We start from the raw sequence: 23131 nt of genomic DNA on the forward strand, positions 1-23131 counted from the left end.
GCACTAACATTAAACTTTCATATTAAGGTGGGGCCCGCAAAATAACGTCTCGCGGGCCGATTGCGGCCCGCGGGACGCGTGTCTGAGACCACTGGTCAAAAGACTGATTGATTGATTGATTGAAACTTTTATTAGTAGATTGTACAGTTCAGTACATATTCCGTACAATTGACCACTAAATGGTAACACCCAAATACGTTTTTCAACTTGTTTAAGTCGGAGTTCACGTTAATCAATTCATGGTAACAGGTGTGCTAATTGGTTGCTGGTGTGTTCAGGGTCATATAGACGCACATTTTCCACACAGAAGGCTGCAAACCCCTTTCTCTGTCATGGCTTCAGTTCTTGTTGCCGTCCGAGTCCGTCCGCTTAACAAAAGGTAAAAGAAAATACGTTCTATTAAGGCTTAGTTTACTTTTGACATGTTTGCTTCTCGGCAGAGAAAAGCAACTATCGTCCAAGGAGGTGACCCATTTGGATGGGAACACTATATTTCTGTATAAGGTACTGTGTGTTTCCAACAGGAATGCACCATGAGAAAGATAATTATATGATTGTGTGCTTTTCAACATCTCTAGACATCATTCAGTCGAGGCTGCGAGAAAAAGAACACAAAAATATTTTCTTATGACTTCTCATATGATTCAACAGACAAAGGAAAACCATCATTTGCATCTCAGGAAATGGTAACAATTATTTGGAATAACAAAAATTGTACTGTCTTAAAGCGTATGGTTGTTTGCTCAATTGTTCTTTTCTGCAGATTTTTAATGATTTGGGGCATGATGTCTTAAAAGCTGCATGTGAGGGATTTAATGCTTGTGTGTTTGCCTATGGACAAACTGGATCAGGAAAATCCTACACAATGATGGGTCACACGGTAAGTTTTTCAGTTATGCTAAAACTACTTAAGTTCATACAGTACTTCTCTGTCAGTGTCAATCAGAAATCAGCAGGTTCAAATTTGTCCTACGGAGAGGTGTTTCTGACCCTAATGTAGTTTTGATTCAGGTAAAATACGAGCAACACTTCTCCGTATGATTCAGTGCGTGTCTAAAACCACTGTAAATATTTTTCTTCTCACTCAAAACGTTGCTGTAGTATTCAAACCTAAAACAAAATTGTGCAGGTGTACCTAATATTTTGTACATTGGTTGGTTGGTTGGTATTGGTTTATTTCGAACCTGTACACAGTAACAATATGGTACATCACAAATGCACAGTATCTCATTACATGTCGAAAGAAGCAAAAGTTATTTAACACTACCCATTTTCCATTTTCATAGCAATTGCTAACACATTTGTTTGTTCACGTCCTGTGTTGAATCTGTGGCACAAAAACGTAAAAAAATGAATAAGTAACTTATGTTTTCAAAAATAAATGGCTAAGTTGTGATTCCCATGAGATTAATAATATTGTCTGATATTTTCAAGAAGGTTCAAGATGTCAGGATTTTTCTTTGTACTTTGCAAACCATTTTAAGTCTGAACAGTTTCTTAAACGGGATCAAATTGGCACTTTGACTTCTTTGCATTATCCATTCCATTATTTAGTTCCGCATACAGTACTGATATACAAAAGTTTTTAAGTGTTGTATGTGTGCAAAGAATATTTACATAAAATTTAGCTTAAGGTTGTATTTACAACTGTCAACCCCGCATGACTGGTCGTGGTGATGGTTTTGCAATAATCTATCGTGAGGGCTGGAAAGTCTTGCCTGTCTCTGTGCCGGTGTATGGGTCATTTTAATCCCTTGTCATAAAACTGAATGGTCCGTCTCCTATCACTGTAGCCACTGTTTACCATGCACTTCAGCCAAATTCAGAATTCATCAATACATTTTCTGCCTTCCTCACTTTCATGTCTTCCCATTCCACTGATGCCATTATACTTGGTGACTTTAATGTTCATATTAACAATGGTAATGACTACCTTTACAAAAGACTTCATATCATGCCTGGACAGTTTTGATGAGCAGCGGAGTTTTTTTTTTTTCCCCACACATTCAAAAGCCCATATCCTGAATCTTCTCTGCTGCTCTGTAACTCCCAATGTGTCTGCTTCTACTCTCCCCATATCTGACATGCTCAAAAACTTATTTAAAGGCCTACTGAAATGAGATTTTCTTATTTAAACGGGGATAGCAGGTCCACTATATGTGTCATACTTGATCATTTCGCGATATTGTTATATTTTTGCGAAAGGATTTAGTAGAGAATATCCACGGTAAAGTTCGCAACTTTTGGTCGCTAATAAAGCCTTGTCTGTACTGGAAGTAGCAGATGATATGGGCGTGATGTCACAGGTTGTGGAGCTACTCACATCTGAATATTGTTTACAATCATGGCCACGAGAGCGATTCGGACCGAGAAAGGGACGATTTACCCATAAATTTGAGCGAGGATGAAAGATTCGTGGATGAGGAAAGTGAGAGTGAAGGAGTAGAAAAAAAAAAAAACATACAGTGGGAGCGATTTTAGATGTTATGAGACAAATTTACTAGGATGATTCAGGAAAAATCCCTTATCTGCTTATGTTACTAGTGTTTTAGTGAGATTATATGGTCGTACCTGCACCAGTCGATCTGTGGTGGCGATGCCCATCTCTGCACTTCGCAAGGGACTATTTTTGAAACACAATCTTTCGAAATAATTGCTGCATAATACACTGTACTTTGTGTCTGTGTGTGAGGCCCAGTCCAACCGTGTTTGCTTGACCGCTCTGTTCCATAGTAAAGCTTCGTCAACTTTCGGTAATGTAAAAAACTAAACACCGGCTGTGTTTGTGTTTCTAAAGGCGCCTGCAATACACTGCTTTCCACCTACAGCGTTCTTCTTTGACGTCTCGATTATTCAAATTGCAAAAGATTCAGCAACACAGATGTCCAGAATACTGTGGAATTATGCGATGAAAAGAGATGACTTATAGCTGTGAACGGTGCTGGAACAAAATGTCCTCTACAATGCGTGACGTCACGCGTCATCATACCGCAACGTTTTAGCATGATACTTCCATGCGTAATTTAAAATTGCAATTTAGTAAACTAAACCGGCCGTATTGGCATGTGTTGCAATGTTAAGATTTCATCATTGATATATTAACTCAGACTGTGTGGTCGGTAGTAGTGGGTTTCCTTAGGCCTTTAATGTTAGTGTAGGGCTGGGCGATATAGGCTTTTTTTTTTTTTAATATCTCAATATTTTTAGGCCATATCGCGATACATGATATATATCTCGATATTTTGCCTTAGCCATGATTTAACACCTGATACGTATAATCACAGCAGTATGATGATTTTTGTCTACATTAAAAACACTTGTTCATACCGCATTAATATATGCTCATTTTAAACTTTAATGCAGAAAAGGAAATCACAAGTCAATTGACCAAAACTGTATTTATTAAACTGTTATTAGCAAGTGACTTTTCAAATGATGCTACATATAAGCAGTAATGCTACTTTGGTTGCAACGCTTGTGTCCCACACTTGACAAATTAAAGTTGTCAATTTGACATCTTCCCGCTGGAAGCCAAACCACCGCTAGACGATGGACCCCCTGCTGTTTTTCCTGGGAATTAATTTTTCCTTCATTCGCACCTTCTTTCTCTCGTATTACCACTCCCACGGCTTTGCTAGCATCACAGCTAACGTTACCCAGTCTGTTACCTCTCTGCTCTGCGAGGGCGTATACGTATGTGACGTATGACGTGACCGTTTGTGCGCTTGCTGTCTGTGAGAAGGAGACACGAGGAGTGGAAAGAGCCTGTAGTGTAATGCCCGCAGTTAAAAGCAACTGCATGAGAAAGTATACTCGGATATCAGAATGGTCATTTTCCATATCGCTCAGAAACAAACCCGCGATATATCAGAATGGTCATTTTCTATATCGCTCAGAAACAAACCCGCGATATATCGATACATTGCCCAGCCCTATGTTTAAGGTGACATTCTTCATAACCAAACTACCCCGTACAATCTTTTTTCGTGATATCAAGAACACTGATCCAACCCCACTGGCCATTGGTATTGCTGACCTTCCCAGTATCAACTTTAATTCTGCACCCGATGATCTACTGAGTCATTACGATAATGGCCTTCACAATCTACTGGATTCCCTCGCCCCTTTTAAATCAGACTGTTTCATTTACCCAATCTGCACCTTGATATACTCCTGAACTGAACCAACTGAAAGCTAGAGGTTGCCAACTGGAATACCTCTACGGGAAAACTGGTCTCACCATCCACAAGGAGATCTATATATTTTTCATCTTCTATAAGGACTCTCTTTCTCCACAGCAAAATCTAACAATGATGCAGGTTTAATCAGGTCAGGTTCTAGAAACTCTCAAGCATAATTCCCTCTGGTTCACAAAACACTACGGCCACCTGACACTCTCCCTCCCTATTTTTACTCCACCAACCCCTGTAATTCCATTATGACTTTTTTAATATCAAAATTGACAATCCATTAGCAGTTAGTCCCCTAGATTTCAACTACCCTACCCCTCTGATGTTCAAATCTTCTCTCATCCAATCATCCCCTTTGCTGCTGAAATAACCAACCTTGTCTGCAAATCTAAACCATCCACTTGCCAACTTGATCATCTCCCTACTACTCTGGTCAAAGCTTGCATTCATTCCCTGGCCCCTCTCGTAACTGCAATTACTCAATCTTGAGTAATTTCTGGCACTGTTCCGTCACCCCTCAAATCAGCTGCAATAACCCTTATTCTCATGTACCAGGTTTCTTGAGATTTCTATTTTTTTATCGTCTATTACACCTACACATTTGATTTTTTTACACTGTCAATGTCTGAATTTGTCTGTCAAGCGAATTGTTAGTTACTTTCTTCTGTTAATTCTATTAGCGTCTGTGTATTGTCTCCTGAAAAAAAAGTGTTGTCTGCAGATATACTAGCTTAAAATCCTGTAGCTTTACAAATATCGTTTATATACAGATTGGACAATTTTGGTTCTAGTATTCAACTCTGGGATACGCCACAAGATATATTTACCTCTGTAGACGTGTGTACTTCTAGCTTTACCTATTGCTTCCTGTTGGCTAAGTAGTTTTTACCCAGTTCATGATCAGCACTCTGATGCCATACCGTTCCAATTTGTTAAGACATGATTATTGTGTCAAATGTTTGAGTTTATTTCGAACATGCATGCATACAACATTATACATCACAACTTCCAGTTTCTCTTTTCAACATATGCGAAAAGGAGGTTGAAGAAGCAGAGCTCATTAAATCCTACCCCTTTTCTTTTACATAACAGTTGCTAAAACTTTTGTTCACTTCCTGTACTTAATTTATTCACAATATACTCCATAAGTAATCATAATAATAAATAAATAATTGGTGAAGTAAGTTCTATTTCATATGATGAGATATGAAAGACTGAATGGGTGAATAAATAAGACTGAATACAACTAAATGGGTTCTTTTTTTGTACTTTGAAAACACTTCAAGAAACTTCAAACTTAAAGTGGATCATATTAGTACATTGATTGCTTAATCCATTCCATAATTTAATTCCACATACAGATATACTGAAGGTCTTAAGTGTTGTACTTGTGTACAAATGTTTTAAATTACATTTTTCTCAAAGATTATATTTCTCCTTTTTTGTTGAAGAATTGTTGTATATTCTTGGGAAGCAGTTTATAGTTTGCTTTGTGTATAATTTTAGCTGTTTTCAATTCCACTCTGTCGTGGAATTTCAGTATCTTTGATTCAATAAATAACGGGTTTTTTTTTACCCTATATCCAACATTATGTATTCTAACTGATCTTTTTTGTAACACTGTTAGTGAATGAAGTGTACTTTGTAATTATTTCCCCATATTTCTACACAGTTACTCAGATATGGTAACACTGGTGAGCAGTAGAGAATATGAAGGGATTTTTGGTCTAGAACAGGGGTTGGGAACCTTTTTGGCTGAGAGAGCCATACAAGCCAAATATTTTTAAAAGTATTTCCGTGAGAGCCATATAATTTTTTTAAGACTGAATACAACTAAATACGTGCATTTTTATGTAAGACCAACATTTTTAGAGTATAATAAGTCTCTCATTCTTTTTAATAACATTGTTATTCTGAAGCTAACCAACAAATAAAATACTTCTTACCATTAATGCGACGTCTTGAACAGGTGCGGTAGAAACCGTGTGGTTGGATTAAAATGCATGAGAATGTTTTATATTTTGAATGTTATTTTTGACACTGTGTTTACCAGCAGAATTATTCGCTACTTATCGTGTTAAGCAATGTCCGCTAAGATTTATGAGAGCCAGATGCAGTAATCAAGAGAGACACATCTGGCTCTAGAGCCATAGGTTCCCTACCCCTGGTCTAGAACATATTTAGCTTTATTCATTAATGTGTTTCTTGCTACTTTATGTTGAATATTTTTTACATGAGATTTCCAGTTCAATTTATCTATCATTATACCTAGAAATTTGGTTTCATTTACTCTTTCAAATTCTATTCCGTCTTTTTGTTTGACTTTCTTTTCTACTGTTACCAAATAGCATTATTTTAGTTTTACTGAGATTCAATGATTGTCTGTTTTTTGTCAAACCAATTTTTAAATTTAATTTCTTTGTGTTCTTTCCTGAACAAAACACTGTTGTATCATCCGCAAACAATACAAACTTTAAATCTCTTGTAACTTTACAAATGTCATTTATATAGAGTGAATAATTTAGGTCCTAGCATTGATCCCTGAGGTACACCACAGGATATATTTAGCACTGTAGAAGTGTGTTCGCTTAGTTTCACGTATTGTTTCCTGTTCGTTAGATAACTTCTTATCTAGTTTAAGACTAACCCTCTGATGCCATATCGTTCTAGTTTTTTGATTAAAATATTGTGATTGTGTCAAATGCTTTAGTTAGATCCATAAACACTGCTGCCTCACATTTTTTAACCATCTATTGCATTGGTAATTTCTTCTGTAATTTCAATTAAAGCCACTGAAGTTGAAACATTAGCTCTGTATCCATATTGGTTTTCCACAAATATTCTATTTTTATTTATGAGAAACTAATCTGTTATTGAACAGTTTTTTTTCAATGATTTTAGAAAATTGTGGAAGTAAAGAAACAGGTCTATAATTTGTAAAATATGTTGTCTCCAGTCTTATAAATTGGTGCAACTTTAGCTATTTTCATTTTGTTTAAAAATGTACCTGTTTGAAATGACAGGTTACTAATATACATTAATGGTCCTGAGAGCTCTTCAATAACCTTTATCGTTTCCATATCTATTCCGTTACAATCAGTTAAAGTCTTAGATTTACATTTTTTTCAAGATTTTAACTACTGTATTTCCTCCTGTGTCACATTACTGAGGAACATGGAGTTGGGATTTCGCTCTATGGTATCATTACAATCCTCAATTGAAACTGGGTCTGGAATCCTTTCCTCCAATATTTACAAAGTAATTATTAAAGCTTTCAATTACTTCTTTTATGTTGTCATTATGTTTGAGGCTAAGAAGTATTGTAATCCCTCTTAGGGACATTTTATTAATGCTATTGAGAATGCCCCATGTTGCGCTCATATTTTTGTTCCTGTCCAATAATTCACTATAATATTCTTTTCTACATGATCATAGTATGTTTAACTTGTTTTTATACTTTTTCTACTTCTCTCTGTAGTTTTTTGTGCTATACATTTTCTATATAGTGTATTCTTCTTCTTACAAGCATTTTTCAATCTCTTTCCCTTCCATGGTTGATTATTCTTTCTCTGCTTACTACTGAGTTGTCTCCATGGACAATGTTTGTCGTAAAGTATTATGAACTTGTTTAAGAACTTGTACACATTGTCCCAATCTTGCTTTTGTAGCTAAATTTTGAAAGCAATCATCCTCTTCTCTGTGGACAGTTTTCAAAATGACTTAAATGTTTTTAAGTCCCTAAACACTGCAGCTGAATACCATTAATGATCTATTGCATTGGTAATTTCCTCCATTATTTGGATTCATGTCAATGTTGAGATGTTTGCGCTGTATCCGTACTGGTACTAATCGATCGTTACCCTTTTTATTTATGAATTTGTCCAATCTGTTGGTCAATAGTTTAGTAAGGAAGCAGGTTTATTGTTTGTAGACTGGTGTTTGTCTCCAGTCCTATAAATTGCATGCATATTTACTAAACTTTTGATCATCCACGTCTTAAACCTAATAAAACCCCAATGTATCGATGTTATCAGCACTGACTCTGCAAAACAACCTGGTAGTGCTTACCCAGCGTGACCATCACCGACACTTTACCCCATTAGAAGATGACCTCATCAGACATCCCTCCTTTGCACTCTGTTTTTTCTCCGTTAATCAGAAAACATGATGAGTGCAGCAGCCCGCAGTGCTTCCATTTCCCGCCCTAACGTAGAATTCACATTAGGACATCATCCAAGCTGCTGTCGACTTCTGTGTTAATTACGTAACATTCTTAATGCTTGATCTGCTTCTTTGTAATTAAAACAAGAGATCAAGAGATTGCCTCTAAGCTTCAGTAGTTTTGTATTGTTTGTGTGCCGCTGCCTTAGCGTGCTGGTTTCGTGTTAATAGAAAAGCAGTGACAGTCATGGTTAAATGAATACAAGGCCCAAAAACTGTCACTACAGTGTTCTAAATAAAACACTATTTTTTTTTTGCGGCAGGAGGAAAAAGGGTTAATCCCAAGGATATGTGAAGGCTTGTTCTCCAAAATAGCTGAAAGAAGCATGCTCGATCATCACGTCTCATTTCGTACAGAAGTCAGGTAAGGCACCGTCATTCATCTTTATGCACTTCTATACCTACAAAGTGTGAAAACATATTGTTCCCTTTATTAAAAAGCACAACACAATAGACTGATGTAAAGGCTTTAAAAATAAGTTCCGACCTCAAAACCATCTTATAAATGAGCAATACTCCCAGCGTTTTTTTTTTTTTTACCTGAGTGAGGATTGTGATACACTGAACATTTTTTTAATTCAAGTACCCCCAATTTAGAGCAGAACATTTTTGGTTGAAAAAGAAGTAAAATACAGCACTGTCATCAGTCTGATTTATTAAATTGTATAACAGTGCAAAATATTGCTCATTTGTGGTGGTCTTTTTTGAATTATATGGGAAAAAAGATATACAAATAACTAAACTTCTTGAAAAATAAACAAGTGATTCAACTATGAATAAAGATTTCTACACATAGAAGTAATCATCAACTTAGTGCCCTCTTTGGGGATTGTAATAGAGATCAATATTTATGGAACATGTCCACAAAAAAATCTAGCTGTCAACACTGAATATTGCATTGTTGCATTTCTTTTCAGTTTATGAATTTACATTCATATGTTTGTTGAAGTATTAGTCAATAAATATATTTATAAAGTATTTTTGAATTTTTGCTATTTTTAGAATTATTTAAAAAAATCTCCACCTACCCCTTGGCATACCTTCAAGTACCCCCAGGGGTACGCGTAACCCCATTTGAGAACCACTGCTGTATAGCACTTGGCAATAGTGCTACTTGATGCTAAGTGTTTCACTATAGCTTGATCTGCTTGGCGCATACAGTCTAAAACTTGTAGCTCATTCTGTATATGCAGGATAAAAAATATATGGATTTTGGATCATCAGTCCTAAAGTAGTAGTCTGGCACTCAAAGTCTGGTATTATTAGTAGCTGCTGTTGTGAATGTTGCAAAGTGCTCTCAATACACCCAAAAAATAAATGTTCTGAAAATGCATAAAATGACCATAATACAGTAAATATTACACGTCAAAATATGTTTACTAAACATCATGTACATAAATTGTTGTTGGTTTATTAGAGGGCTTTATCGGCAGAATAGGTTGTATTCCCATTATTTGCATTGTTAGCCGTCTAGCATGAGCAGTATTTTTAGAATGCATAAAAAAGCCATTTTTGTGTCTTCCTTGCCAGTTCTACGGAGGCCCTTAAAGGCTGTCAATGTGTTCCAACTTGTCATATTATAATCTGTCATCTACTTTCCAAGTGAGATTTATGATCTAGAGCAGGGGTCACCAACGCGGTGCCCCCGGGCACCAGGTAGCCCATAAGACCAGATGAGTCGCCCGCTGGCCTGTTTTAAAAAATAGCTCAAATAGCAGCACTTACCAGTGAGCTGCCTCTATTTTTTTAATTTTATTTATTTACTAGCAAGAAATCCTCTCGCTTTGCTTAACATTTTTAATTCAAAGAGCGACAAAACTCAAAGACAATTTGAAAATATTTTAAAGACTTGGTCTTCACTTGTTGAAATGTATTTATTTTTTTACTTTGCTTCTTATAACTTTTAGACAATTTTAGAGAAATACAACCTTAAAAATTATTTTAGGATTTTTAAACATACACCTTTTTACCTTTTTTAAATTCCTTCCTCTTCTTTCCTGACAATTTAAATCAATGTTCAAGTAATTTTATTTTTTATTGTAAAGAATAATAAATACATTTTGATTTAATTAATTTTAGCTTCTGTTTTTTCAAATATTTGTGAAATATTTTTTCAAACTTATGATTAAAATTCAAAAAAATAATTCTGGCAAATCTAGAAAAACTGTAAAATCAAATTTTAAATATTTAAGTCTTTTGAATTCCTTTTTTTAAATTTTTGTTCTGGAAAATCTCTAGAATAAATGATTTGTCTTTGTTAGAAATATAGCTTGGTCCAATGTGTTATAACAAAGTGCAGATTAGATTTTAACCTATTTAAAACATGTTATCAAAATTCAAAAATTAATTTTAATCAGGAAAAATTACTAATGTTCCATAAATTATTTTTTAATTTTTTCAAAAAGATTCGAATTACCTAGTTTTTCTCAATTTTTTTCGGTTGACTTTTAAACAGTTGAATTTGAAGATAAACTGTTACAAAATTTAATTTTCACTTTTTTCGTGTTTTCTCCTCTCTTAAACCGTTCAATTAAGTTTTTTTTCACCATTTATTCTCTGCAAAAAACCTTCCGTAAAAGGAAAAAAAAATGTACAACGGAATGACACAGAAATACCCATCCATCATCTTCCGCTTATCCGAGGTCGGGTCGCGGGGGCAACAGCCTAAGCAGGGAAACCCAGACTTCCCTCTCCCCAGCCACTTCGTCTAGCTCTTCCCGGGGGATCCCGAGGCGTTCCCAGGCCAGCCGGGAGACATAGTCTTCCCAACGTGTCCTGGGTCTTCCCCGTAGCCTCCTACCGGTTGGACGTGCCCTAAACACCTCCCTAGGGAGGCGTTCAGGACGTGCCCTAAACACCTCCCTAGGGAGGCGTTCAGGACGTGCCCTAAACACCTCCCTAGGGAGGCGTTCGGGTGACACCCTGACCAGATGCCCGAACCACCAAATACCCATTTTTCATATATATAGTTTTTTTTTTATTAAAGGTAAATTGAGCAAATAAACCATTACTGGCAATTTAAGTGTGTATCAAACTGGTAGCCCTTCGCATTAATCAGTACCCAAGAAGTATCTTTTGGTTTCAAAAAGGTTGGTGACCCTTGCCCTAAGAAATGCCGCCAAACTTAAAACCGCAGCATGCTCAAGGACTGCAACTATAGTGCCTTGATCCGAAGAAGCTGGCATCAACCTTTGGTTTACAATGTGGGTTACAATCTTGCGGCTCTCAACTTCTAACATAGCTTATTGCTCCCCGAAATATTTATTTACTGTCTTATGAACGCTGTCACACCCCCACATTAACTTAGGCTAACTCTTTAAACAATATTTTGGAACCCTTCCATCCATCCATTTTCTAACGCTTATTCCCTTTGGGGTGACGGGGGGCGCTGGTGCTTATCTCAGCTACTATCGGGCGGAAGGCGAAGTACACCCTGGACAAGTCGCCACCTCATCGCAGGGCCAACAGACAGACAACATTCACACATTACGGCCAATTTAGTGTTACCAATCAACCTATCCCCAGGTTCATGTCTTTGGAAGTGGAAGGAAGCTGGAGTATGCGGAGGGGACCCACACATTCCCGGGGAGAACATGTAAACTCCACACAAAGATCCCGAGCCCAGGATTGAACCTTGACTGCTCAGGACCTTTTGTATTGTGAGGCAGACGAGTACAGTAAATGTTTTTGGTTTTTCAAAAAGCAGAGATTGCTCCATTTTAAACCTCGTTCCCTGCTGAGTACCCTTAATGCGCACCTTGCCCTACTTTTATGCCACCTTTTGCTTGCAAAGTAGGACTCTTAAAGAAGGAAGAAGATGTAAGCCTTTTTTCCTTATTGTGTTTGTGTTTTTTTTTTTTGTTATACTGCTCCCCTGCTAAATATTTTTTTCAACATCTTGTGAAAATTCCCCCCTTTAGATGTTCTGGGTGTGTTGGTGATTATTGGTTGAGTTGAATTCAACTGAATGAAAGTGCTTTTACTTGTCTGCTTTTTGTATAGTTGTACTTTTTCAGTACCCAATGGTCAGATGGTGTCAATCATGCTTCTGTTTAATACACATGGTCTAAAGACAAACAAACTTTATTGTATCGTCTTTCTCAAAAGTCTATTGACTGAGCAGCAATAACTCATTTTCCATGTGGGTTCAGCTGTTCTCAATGTTTGGTTCAGCTCAGGGAAATTTGATGTGTATCTGGGTAGTTGGGATGATTAAAGCATCTTTGGCTCGATTTTGGTTTGTAAACCAAATCTTAAATTTGACCTTTCACTTCTCAACACAGATCCAGAACCTGCAGGACTCATTTACACAGGGAGCAATCCTTGCAAGACCTGTCCTTTTCCTGCAGTTGCCTACTGCACTGCAGTATTTAATGTGTTGTGCCAAAACATATTGCTTATGCTTTCTCACTGCTAGTGCAATCTGAATAACTGCTTGTTTTTTAAGGAGTTTCGTGTTCTTGTTTTTTCTATGTTTCACAAATCAACACTGAAACCCTTGGATGTGACCATTGGACATTTGTGTGGACACCAGCTTTATGGAGATCTACAATGAACGTGTGCATGATCTACTCCAAAAGAAGAGCATGGCTACGGATGGTGGAGGTTTAAGAGTGCGAGAACACCCGAGGGATGGGCCATATGTAGAGCGTAAGATTTTGTTTTTTCCCCTCCTTATATCTCTGGTGTTGGATACTCGTTATACCATGCACATGCGTCAAAGTTCAGGCATTTTGGTGTGAGTTTACACACAGTTTTGGATGCCTCTTTGTACAGGGTTTTAGAGTCTGGATGCATTGTGATGTCACAATAAGGTGGATGTACCGTATTTTTCGGATTATAAATTGCAGTTTTTTTCATAGTAAGGCCGGGGGTGCGACATATACTCCGAAGCGACTTATGTGTGAAATTACCGTAAAATATCAAATATATATATCATTCGTGGAAGAGACGAAGAAAATGTCAGCAATCGTCACACACACGTCAACCAATAAGAATTCGGCGGGGGAGGGTCATGGCAGAAGTGCGTTGTGGGTCATGGGATGCTAACTGCTATATGTTACTGCCGTAGCTATCAAAATGGATAATTTCAACGTTGGCGGTAACTTATAAAAACTGGGAAGGGCTGAACCAAAAATGGCACCGAAAAGGAAATCATGTACTGCAGATTACAAGCTGGACGTAGTGAAATATGCAGCAGAAAACAAGAGGAAGCGGCGCATACCTTTTTGGAGTTGGCAGAGTTGTTTAGAAGCGACATTGAGGAAGAAGATTTCATCAGATTTATCGATTAGGAGTGACCGATTGTTTGGTAAACTTATAGCCTGTTCTATATGTTGTTTGAAGGACTCTTACCACAATATGTTAGGTTAACATACCAGGCACGTTCTCCGTTTGTTATTTATGCTTCATATAACGTACACTTATTCATCCTGTTGTTCACTATTCTTTATTTTAAATTGCCTTTCAAATGTCTATTCTTGGTGTTGGATTTTCTCAAATAAATTTACCCCAAAAATGCGACTTATACTCCAGTGCGACATGTTTTTTTCCTTCTTTTATTATGCATTTTCGGCCGGTGTGACGTATACTCCGAAGTGATTTATAATCCAAAAAAAATGGTACTTATTTGGAAGTTAGTCAAGCTATCCTTCATAGAGGGGGATGCTCTGAATGACCAGCTGATTTTGAGCGAACACAAAAAAAGGAAGAATAAAGTATTATTTTTATCTAATAACACTGAATTGCGATATGCGGTGATATAAATTCTGGTAAAAGCAGTTCTATTTTATGAGGCTGATTCGATCAGAGTGTGCGGGTGGACCTAATGTTGTGAACGGGTGAATTTACATAATTATGAAGTTTATTTTCCACCATGTCTGAAAAACTAAGTTGCGGTCACATTCAAAATATATATTCAACAATATCTTTTCAAAGGATATGACCGAAAGGATAAGATCACGGGTACAAGCGGCCGAAATGAGTTTCCTCCGCCGTGTGGCGGGGCTCTCCCTTAGGGTGAGAAGCTCTGCCATCCGGGAGGAACTCAAATTAAAGCCGCTGCTCCTTCACATCGAGAGGAGCCAGATGAGGTGGTTCGGGCATCTGGTCAGGATGCCACCCGAGCGCCTCCCTAGGGAGGTGTTTAGGGCACGTCCAACCGGTAGGAGGCCACGGGGAAGACACAGGACACGTTGGGAAGACTATGTCTCCCGGCTGGCCTGGGAACGCCTCGGGATCCCCCGGGAAGAGCTAGACGAAGTGGCTGGGGAGAGGGAAGTCTGGGTTTCCCTGCTTAGGCTGTTGCCCCCGCGACCCGACCTCGGATAAGCGGAAGATAATGGATGGATGGAATATCTTTTCAAAAGACAACATACTTTAAGGGACGGCAAGGCGTGGTTTAATTTGCAAACTGGGTAATACTTGCTGATTTTGTAGACTGACTCAAAAAAGGTAAATATGGCTTTTAAGCAAAATGTATACTTAAGCATACCCAATATTACCTGGAACACAAGGAAGCGTTTCAAATGTAGATAATAATCATCATAGGTCCGCTTGAAAAAAAAAAAAAAATCATGACAACCTTCTTTGCTTAGATCTATCTAAGCACTCTGTTCACAGCTACAGGAACATGGAAGAGTTGATAGCTCTTGGGAATGCCAAACGTATCACTGCCAGCACGGGGATGAATGACTGCAGTAGTCGCTCACACGCCATCTTTACCATCAACTTTACTCAGGTGAGATGCAGAGGAGGTGGAATGCTGTTTTGAATTTAAGTGCATTGGCAAAGTTAATTATTTGGCTGATGATAAAGGCCATATCTCAGTTCTAATTAGCCCTATACTTCTCTGCTGGGTGTCCTAAAGTTTTCCTTTTTAATAAAAAAAAAAAAAATTCAAAGTCTTATTTTCATCATAAAGTGCTCTTTTGTTGTCATGCTAAGTGCGCCAGTATTATACTGTGATGTTTGTTCTTGCCAAAGGCATGGTTTGATGCTGAGTTGCCGCGTGAGATGCTGAGTAAGATCCACCTGGTCGACCTGGCTGGCAGCGAGAGGGCTGATGCAGTTCGCACTTCAGGCGTCAGGCTGAAGGAGGGAGCCAACATTAACAAATCCCTCGTCACCCTCGGCACTGTTATCTCTGCATTGGGTAAATGGCTCTTTCTTCAGGAACGGCACACTGCAGCCAGCATAATCAATTAAATTGAACTGACGATTACTCTTACCAAATGTTTTGCGTTAAAGTGATGTGTATATATTAGGGCTGCCAAAAAGTTCTCATGTGATTAATCACAAATTATCGCATTAATCTTGTTTATACGCATATCAAAAGTACCAATGATTGTCACACACTAACTAGATGTGGCGATATCAATCACATTGAGCTGGGTAAGAAGCTACTTGGCCAGCAGTAAGCAATACGTAAAGCGAACACATCTACAGAGCTGATATCATGTGGCGTACCTCAGGGATCAATACTTGGACCAAAATTGTTCAATATTTTTGTAAATGACATTTATAAAGTTGCTAAGGACTGAAAGTTAGTATTATTTGCTGATACAACTGTGTTTTGTTCAGGAAAGAACACACAGTCGCTAATACAAATAACTGAAGAAACGAACATATTAAAAAGATGGTTTGACAAAAACAGACTCTTTGAATATCCAGTAAAACTGAACTGATGCTACTCTGTAACAGTAGAAGGGGAAATCAATCAATCAATCAATCAATCAATCAATCAATGTTTACTTATATAGCCCTAAATCACTAGTGTCTCAAAGGGCTGCACAAACCACTACGACATCCTCGGTAGGCCCACATAAGGGCAAGGAAAACTCACACCCAGTGGGACGTCGGTGACAATGATGACTATGAGAACCTTGGAGAGGAGGAAAGCAATGGATGTCGAGCGGGTCTAACATGATACTGTGAAAGTTAAATCCATAATGGATCCAACACAGTCGCAAGAGTCCAGTTCAAAGCGGATCCACCACAGCAGCGAGAGTCCCGTTCACAGCGGAGCCAGCAGGAAAACATCCCAAGCGGAGGCGGATCAGCAGCGCAGAGATGTCCTCAGCCGATACACAGGCGAGCAGTACATGGCCACCGGATCGGATCGGACCGGACCAATCAAGATAGCCCTAAATCACGAGTGTCTCAAAGGGCTGCACAAGCCACAGCGACGTCCTCTGCTCAGATCCCACATCAGGGCAAGAAAAAACAGAACCCAATGGGATGACAATGAGAAACCTTGGAGGGGGCCGCAGATGTGGGGACACCCCTAAACTATAACCTGCTACCCAAGAATGTACAATTCTTGTCAACAAAAGACAAATATAACCTAATAGGAAAATGTAATTTAAAACATTTGTATGCAGGTACAAAATTTAAGACCTTCTTAGCATATCCGTATGTGGAATTAAATTATGGAATGGATTAAGCAAGGAAATCAGAGAAAGCCCCAATATAAATTCTATTTAAGAGATTGTTTGAACAAGTGTTCACAAAGTACACAGAAAAATTATGAACTTCTTGAACTTTTTCTTTAAATGAGATAATTATGTATTTGTTTACGTACTCATAATTTTTTATGTATTTTTTAATTCACTTTTCTTTTACATACCGAACAAGGAAATGGGATAAAACTGCTATGATATTAAAAGGGGTAGGATTAAATAAGTTTTCCTTTTTACTACTTTTCGGAAGTACTGTAATGAAACTGGAAATATGTGATGCATTACATTGTATCGTATGCATGTTCGGAATAAACTGAAACTGAACATTTATAACCATACATGCTCTTCTACCTTAACCGCAGAGGGTTACTTGAAAGGTGAAGCAAGTAATCAGGTCAATGCATATGAGTGCAGCGATTAAGTGAGTAGACTGACTGACTGGTGGGCTGACTGGCAAATTTTACTTCAATATCAAACCCGAATAGACTTTCAGATGACACTAAGTTTTGTGCCAAAAAAAAAAAGGCGTGCATTTGAGTAAAACATTTAAAAAAAAAAAAAAGTTCCCGAATGACATTCTGACAATAAAATTGCATTTGTGTCCAAATATTGGGGTCTTCAAGTTAATTTAGAATAATGAAAGTAATAACTTCAATTTGAAAGTGTGATTAATAGAATACAATGCCTTTTTTATTGTCACTATACACGAGTACAATGAGATTAAAAGCAACTCCAGTATCAGTGCGACAGTCTATAAATATGCAAAACATAGGAAGGGGCGAAAAAGGAGGTAAGGTGCACAGTCCAGTCCTGAGAAAGAATTGTCTGTATGTGTTGTAATCATGAATAATCCACATTCAAAATTGTGATTAATCCAATTTAAATTGTTTAATCTGATTTAAAACAATTTTTTGATAGCACTATATTTTTAATTAGTCAAATGTTTAATTGGAAATGACAAAGTACAATGAAGAGCTACAATGGTACCCACTTCTGCATTTAATTGCAGAGGGCAAAACTATTTGAGTTGCTGTGGCGACCGTGGTAAAAGCGGGGGAAAAAAAATGTATGTGGATTTTTTTCAAAAGTATATTCTTTTTTTAAATTTGTTAATGTCTATACTAAATGTATAAGGCATGGTATAGAGAGGTTGCTTTTATTGGCTGGTGGTATATTGTGGGGGAAAAAAATAAACTGCAAATATGCACAATGCAAAGGCATAACTGAAAAGTTGATGCATATAGATAACACAAACATTTGATTTTTAAATAACAGATTTTTTTCAAACACTGTTTAGAAAATCATGTGGAAGAAAAAAAAATTACGTAGCTCTTTACATCTTTTGTTTTTAAATATGCGGCCCTCTGGAGGGGGGAATTTGACACCCCTGTTCTAGATTATGTAAGACAGGTACCAGGATCACTTTCATAAAGGTGATAAACACTGACTGAAGCCAATATGTTTAATGCCTCCAGCACAACTAACTTTTGATACATTTTTGTTTAATTTCCAGCTGGAACGTACTGATTCCAAAAAGTGCTCTAAGTGTATGAATAGTTTTGTTCTTAACTCTGCATTTGTACGTTCTGCGCAGGAAAAAAATATTCACACTTTGTATTTAGACCATTTAAAAGAGAAAAAAATGGCATATAATCCAAGTGTGACACAGTTCTAATCAGGATTGTACTGAATGATTGACTAAAATTGGCAAAATAATTTCAACACTTTCACTTTGTGTGTGCGTGTTTGTTGTAGCTGACCTCAGTGCGGTAGAGCGAACAAGCAAAAAGCAGAAGATCTTCATCCCTTACAGAGATTCTGTGCTGACATGGCTGCTTAAAGACAGCCTGGGTGGAAACTCAAAGACCACCATGATTGCAAGTACGCAACGTTCTTCCTGTAAATTTTTGCTGACCGGGCATTTTCCGACTTTTCCCAGCCTTCCCTGTCCTGATTGTTTTCCTCTTTTCATCTACCTGTGTGCATTGATCCTGTCGACCTTTCCTTGCAGCCATTTCACCCGCTGATCTGCACTATGCAGAGACCTTGAGCACATTGCGATACGCTAGCCGTGCGCGAAACATCGTGAATTCACCAACAGTGAATGAAGACAGTAGCGTCAAGTTGATCAGGGAGCTGCAGTCAGAGGTCACCAGGCTGAAGAATCTACTAGAAGGAACCAAACTGGTCTGATTTTTTTTGATTTACTAAAAAGAAAATATATTCAATTCTTTTTCAAAGGTTAATTGTCTTGGGTCATTTCCAGGTTTCTCATAAACAGCTGTCTTCCTCACTGAAGGTAGAGGAGGAGCTGCATCAGAATGAGGAAAAGGTAAGTGCTAAACTAAGTATGCGGTTTTAGGGCGCTTCCTGGTAAACTCCAGCATTGATTTAATTTCCTGCAGATTTATACCCTCACCAAGGAGTGGACCTGCAGATGGGAGGAAACCCATAGTCTTCTGGAGGTATGGTAATTGTTACTTTAATGTACTGTACATTGTTGCACCTTTCTTTTAATGCTTTGCAAATATAAATCATGCAGTTGTTCACTTGTGTATGAAATGTCATCCCCGGGTAGTGATAGATACCAACTTGGGCTGTACTAGGGTTGTCCAGATACCAATATTTTGGTACCAGTACCAACATGTATTTCGATACTTTTTCTAAATAAAGGGGACCACAAAAAATTGCATTGGCTTTATGTCAACAAATCATCTTACAATACATTAAACATGTTTCTTATCGCATGTTTGTCCTTAAATAAAATAGTGAACATACAAGACAACTTAGACTAACTATACTGTTAATATCTGCTTACTTTCTCTTTTTACATACTATATCTACACTTCTGTTAAAATGTAATGATCACCTATTCTTCTGTTTGTGGTATTTTCCAAAACTAATGTAAAGTATCAATCCAATACCAAGTCGTTACAGTATCATACATTGGTCATATTCAAAGTCCTCGTGTCCAGGGACATATTTCCTGAGTTTAACATAATATAACTTTTTTTAAATGAAATATTTTTTGATGCTAAAGAATATCGACTAGTAGTATCGACTTGATACGCTCCTGTAATTGGTATCTTTATAGTGGATGTCAGGTGTAGATTCACATCTGAGGTCCTCCAAGGTTTCTCATAGTCAGCATTGTCACTGACATCCCACTGGATGTGAATTCTCTCTGCCCACTGGGTGTGAGTTTTCCTTGCCCTTTTGTGGGTTCTTCCGAGGATGTCGTAGTCGTAATGGTTTCTACAGTCCTTTTGAGACATTTGTGATTTAGGGCTATATAAATAAACGATTGATTGATTGAAATGGCATTTGTTTACTTTGACGCGTGAGCTACGGTGTTTAGTGAAGCATGTTTAGCTATTCCTCGTCCTGCAGGGATGATACAGAAATATACTTTCCTTGTCCCTCTCTGAGCTGCCACCTTACCGTGGTAGAGGAGTTTGCGTGTCCCAATGATCCTAGGAGCTACGTTGTCTGGGGGCTTTAAGCCCCCTGGTAGGGTCTCCCAAGGCAAACTGGTCCTAGGTGAGGGACCAGGCAAAGAGCAGCTCGAAAACCTCTATGAAAAGTAAAAACAAAGGACACAGATTTCCCTCGCCCGGACGCGGGTCACCGGGGCCCCCCTCTGGAGCCAGGCCCGGAGGTGGGGCACAATGGCGAGCGCCTGGTGGCCGGGCCTGTACCCATGGGGCCCGGCCGGGCACAGCCCGAAGAGGCAACGTGGGTCCCCCCTCCAATGGGCTCACCACCCATAGCAATGTGAGCTGGGCGGCAGCCGAAGGCAGGGCACTTGGCGGTCCGATCCTCGGCTACATAAGCTCGCTCTTGGGACGTGGAACGTCACCTCACTGGGGGGAAAGGAGCCTGAGCTAGTGCGCGAAGTAGAGAAATTCCGGCTGGATGTAGTCGGACTCACTTCGACGCACAGCAAGGGCTCTGGAACCACTTCTCTTGAAAGGGGCTGGACTCTCTTTCACTCTGGCGTGGCCGGCAGTGAGAGGCGACGGGCTGAGCTGGCAATTCTGGTTGCCCCTCGGCTTAAAGCCTGCACATTGGAGTTCAACCCAGTGGACGAAAGGGTAGCTTCCCTCCGGCTTTGGGTGGGGGGACGGGTCCTGACTGTTGTTTGCGCTTACGCACCAAACAGTTCAGAATACCCACCCTTTTTGGGTACACTCGAGGGAGTACTGGAGAGTGCTCCCCCGGGTGATTCCCTTGTCCTACTGGGAGACTTCAACGCTCATGTTGGTAACGACAGTGAAACCTGGAGAGGCGTGATTGGGAAGAATGGTCGCCCGGATCTGAACCCGAGTGGTGTTTTGTTATTGGACTTCAGTGCTCGTCACAGTTTGTCCATAACAAACACCATGTTCAAACATAAGGGTGTCCATATGTGCACTTGGCACCAGGACACCCTAGGCCGCAGTTCCATGATCGACTTTGTAGTTGTGTCATCGGATTTGCGGTCTCATGTTTTGGACACTCGGGTAAAGAGAGGGGCGGAGCTTTCTACCGATCACCACCTGGTGGTGAGTTGGCTGCGATGGTGGGGGAGGATGCCGGACAGACCTGGCAGGCCCAAACGCATTGTGAGGGTTTGCTGGGAACGTCTGGCAGAGTCTCCTGTCAGAGAAAGTTTCAATTCCCACCTCCGGAGGAACTTTGAACATGTCACGAGGGAGGTGCTGGACATTGAGTCCGAGTGGACCATGTTCCGCACCTCTATTGTCGAGGCGGCTGATCGGAGCTGTGGCCGCAAGGTAGTTGGTGCTTGTCGTGGCGGTAATCCTAGAACCCGCTGGTGGACACCAGCGGTGAGGGATGCCGTCAAGCTGAAGGAGTCCTACCGGGTTCTTTTGGCTCATAGGACTCCAGAGGCAGTGGACAGGTACCGAGAGGCCAAGCGGTGTGCAGCTTCAGCGGTCACAGAGGCAAAAACTCGGACATGGGAAGAGTTTGGGGAAGCCATGGAAAATGACTTCCGGATGGCTTCGAAGCGATTCTGGACCACCATCCGCCGCCTCAGGAAGGGGAAGCAGTGCACTGTCAACACCGTGTATGGTGGGGGTGGTGTTCTGCTGACCTCAACTGCGGATGTTGTGGATAGGTGGAAGGAATACTTTGAAGATCTCCTCAATCCCACCAACACGTCTTCCTATGAGGAAGCAGTGCCTGGGGAATCTGTAGTGGACTCTCCTATTTCTGGGGCTGAGGTTGCTGAGGTAGTTAAAAAGCTCCTCGGTGGCAAGGCCCCAGGGGTGGATGAGATCCGCCCGGAGTTCCTTAAGGCTCTGGATGCGGTGGGGCTGTCTTGGTTGACAAGACTCTGCAGCATCGCGTGGACATCGGGGGCGGTACCTCTGGATTGGCAGACCGGGGTGGTGGTCCCTCTCTTTAAGAAGGGGGACCGAAGGGTGTGTTCCAACTATCGTGGGATCACGCTCCTCAGCCTTCCCGGTAAGGTTTATTCAGGTGTACTGGAGAGGAGACTACGCCGGATAGTCGAACCTCGGATTCAGGAGGGACAGTGTGGTTTTCGTCCTGGTCGTGGAACTGTGGACCAGCTCTATACTCTCGGCAGGGTTCTTGAGGGTGCATGGGAGTTTGCCCAACCAGTCTACATGTGCTTTGTGGACTTGGAGAAGGCATTCGACCGTGTCCCTCGGGAAGTCCTGTGGGGAGTGCTCAGAGAGTATGGGGTATCGGACTGTCTTATTATGGCAGTCCGATCCCTGTACGATCAGTGTCAGAGCTTGGTCCGCATTGCTGGCAGTAAGTCGGACACGTTTCCAGTGAGGGTTGGACTCCGCCAAGTTTGCCCTTTGTCACCTATTCTGTTCATAACTTTTATGGACAGAATTTCTAGGCGCAGTCAAGGCATTGAGGGGTTCCGGTTTGGTGGCCGCGGGATCAGGTCTCTGCTTTTTGCAGACGATGTGGTCCTGTTGGCTTCATCTGGCCGGGATCTTCAGCTCTCACTGGATCGGTTTGCGGCCGGAATGAGAATCAGCACCTCCAAATCCGAGTCCATGGTTCTCTCCCGGAAAAGGGTGGAGTGCCATCTCCGGGTTGGGGAGGAGACCCTGCCCCAAGTGGAGGAGTTCAAGTACCTAGGAGTCTTGTTCACGAGTGGGGGAAGAGTGGATCGTGAGATCGACAGGCGGATCGGTGCGGCGTCTTCAGTAATGCGGACGTTGTACCGATCTGTTGTGGTGAAGAAGGAGCTGAGCCGGAAGGCAAAGCTCT

The 23131-nt window shown here is 40.0% G+C and overlaps 1 protein-coding gene across 3 annotated transcripts in view; it reads left to right on the forward strand.

Annotated features, from left to right (window-relative positions):
* Positions 1-232: 232 nt before the first annotated feature.
* Positions 233-23131, forward strand: part of kif16bb (kinesin family member 16Bb) — a 50150-nt gene continuing 27251 nt past the window's right edge. For all 3 annotated transcript variants that reach the window (XM_061910565.1, XM_061910567.1, XM_061910566.1), the window contains exons 1-12: positions 233-379; positions 441-504; positions 579-686; positions 764-880; positions 8675-8775; positions 12946-13061; positions 15008-15150; positions 15396-15564; positions 18626-18751; positions 18882-19057; positions 19137-19202; positions 19276-19335. In XM_061910565.1, coding sequence (XP_061766549.1) covers positions 240-379; positions 441-504; positions 579-686; positions 764-880; positions 8675-8775; positions 12946-13061; positions 15008-15150; positions 15396-15564; positions 18626-18751; positions 18882-19057; positions 19137-19202; positions 19276-19335 — 1386 coding nt within the window. In that variant the 5' untranslated portion in view covers positions 233-239. The remainder of the gene's footprint in view (positions 380-440; positions 505-578; positions 687-763; positions 881-8674; positions 8776-12945; positions 13062-15007; positions 15151-15395; positions 15565-18625; positions 18752-18881; positions 19058-19136; positions 19203-19275; positions 19336-23131) is intronic.

Source organism: Nerophis ophidion, linkage group LG09, assembly GCF_033978795.1.
Source record: "Nerophis ophidion isolate RoL-2023_Sa linkage group LG09, RoL_Noph_v1.0, whole genome shotgun sequence".
Taxonomy (NCBI): Eukaryota; Metazoa; Chordata; class Actinopteri; order Syngnathiformes; family Syngnathidae; genus Nerophis; species Nerophis ophidion.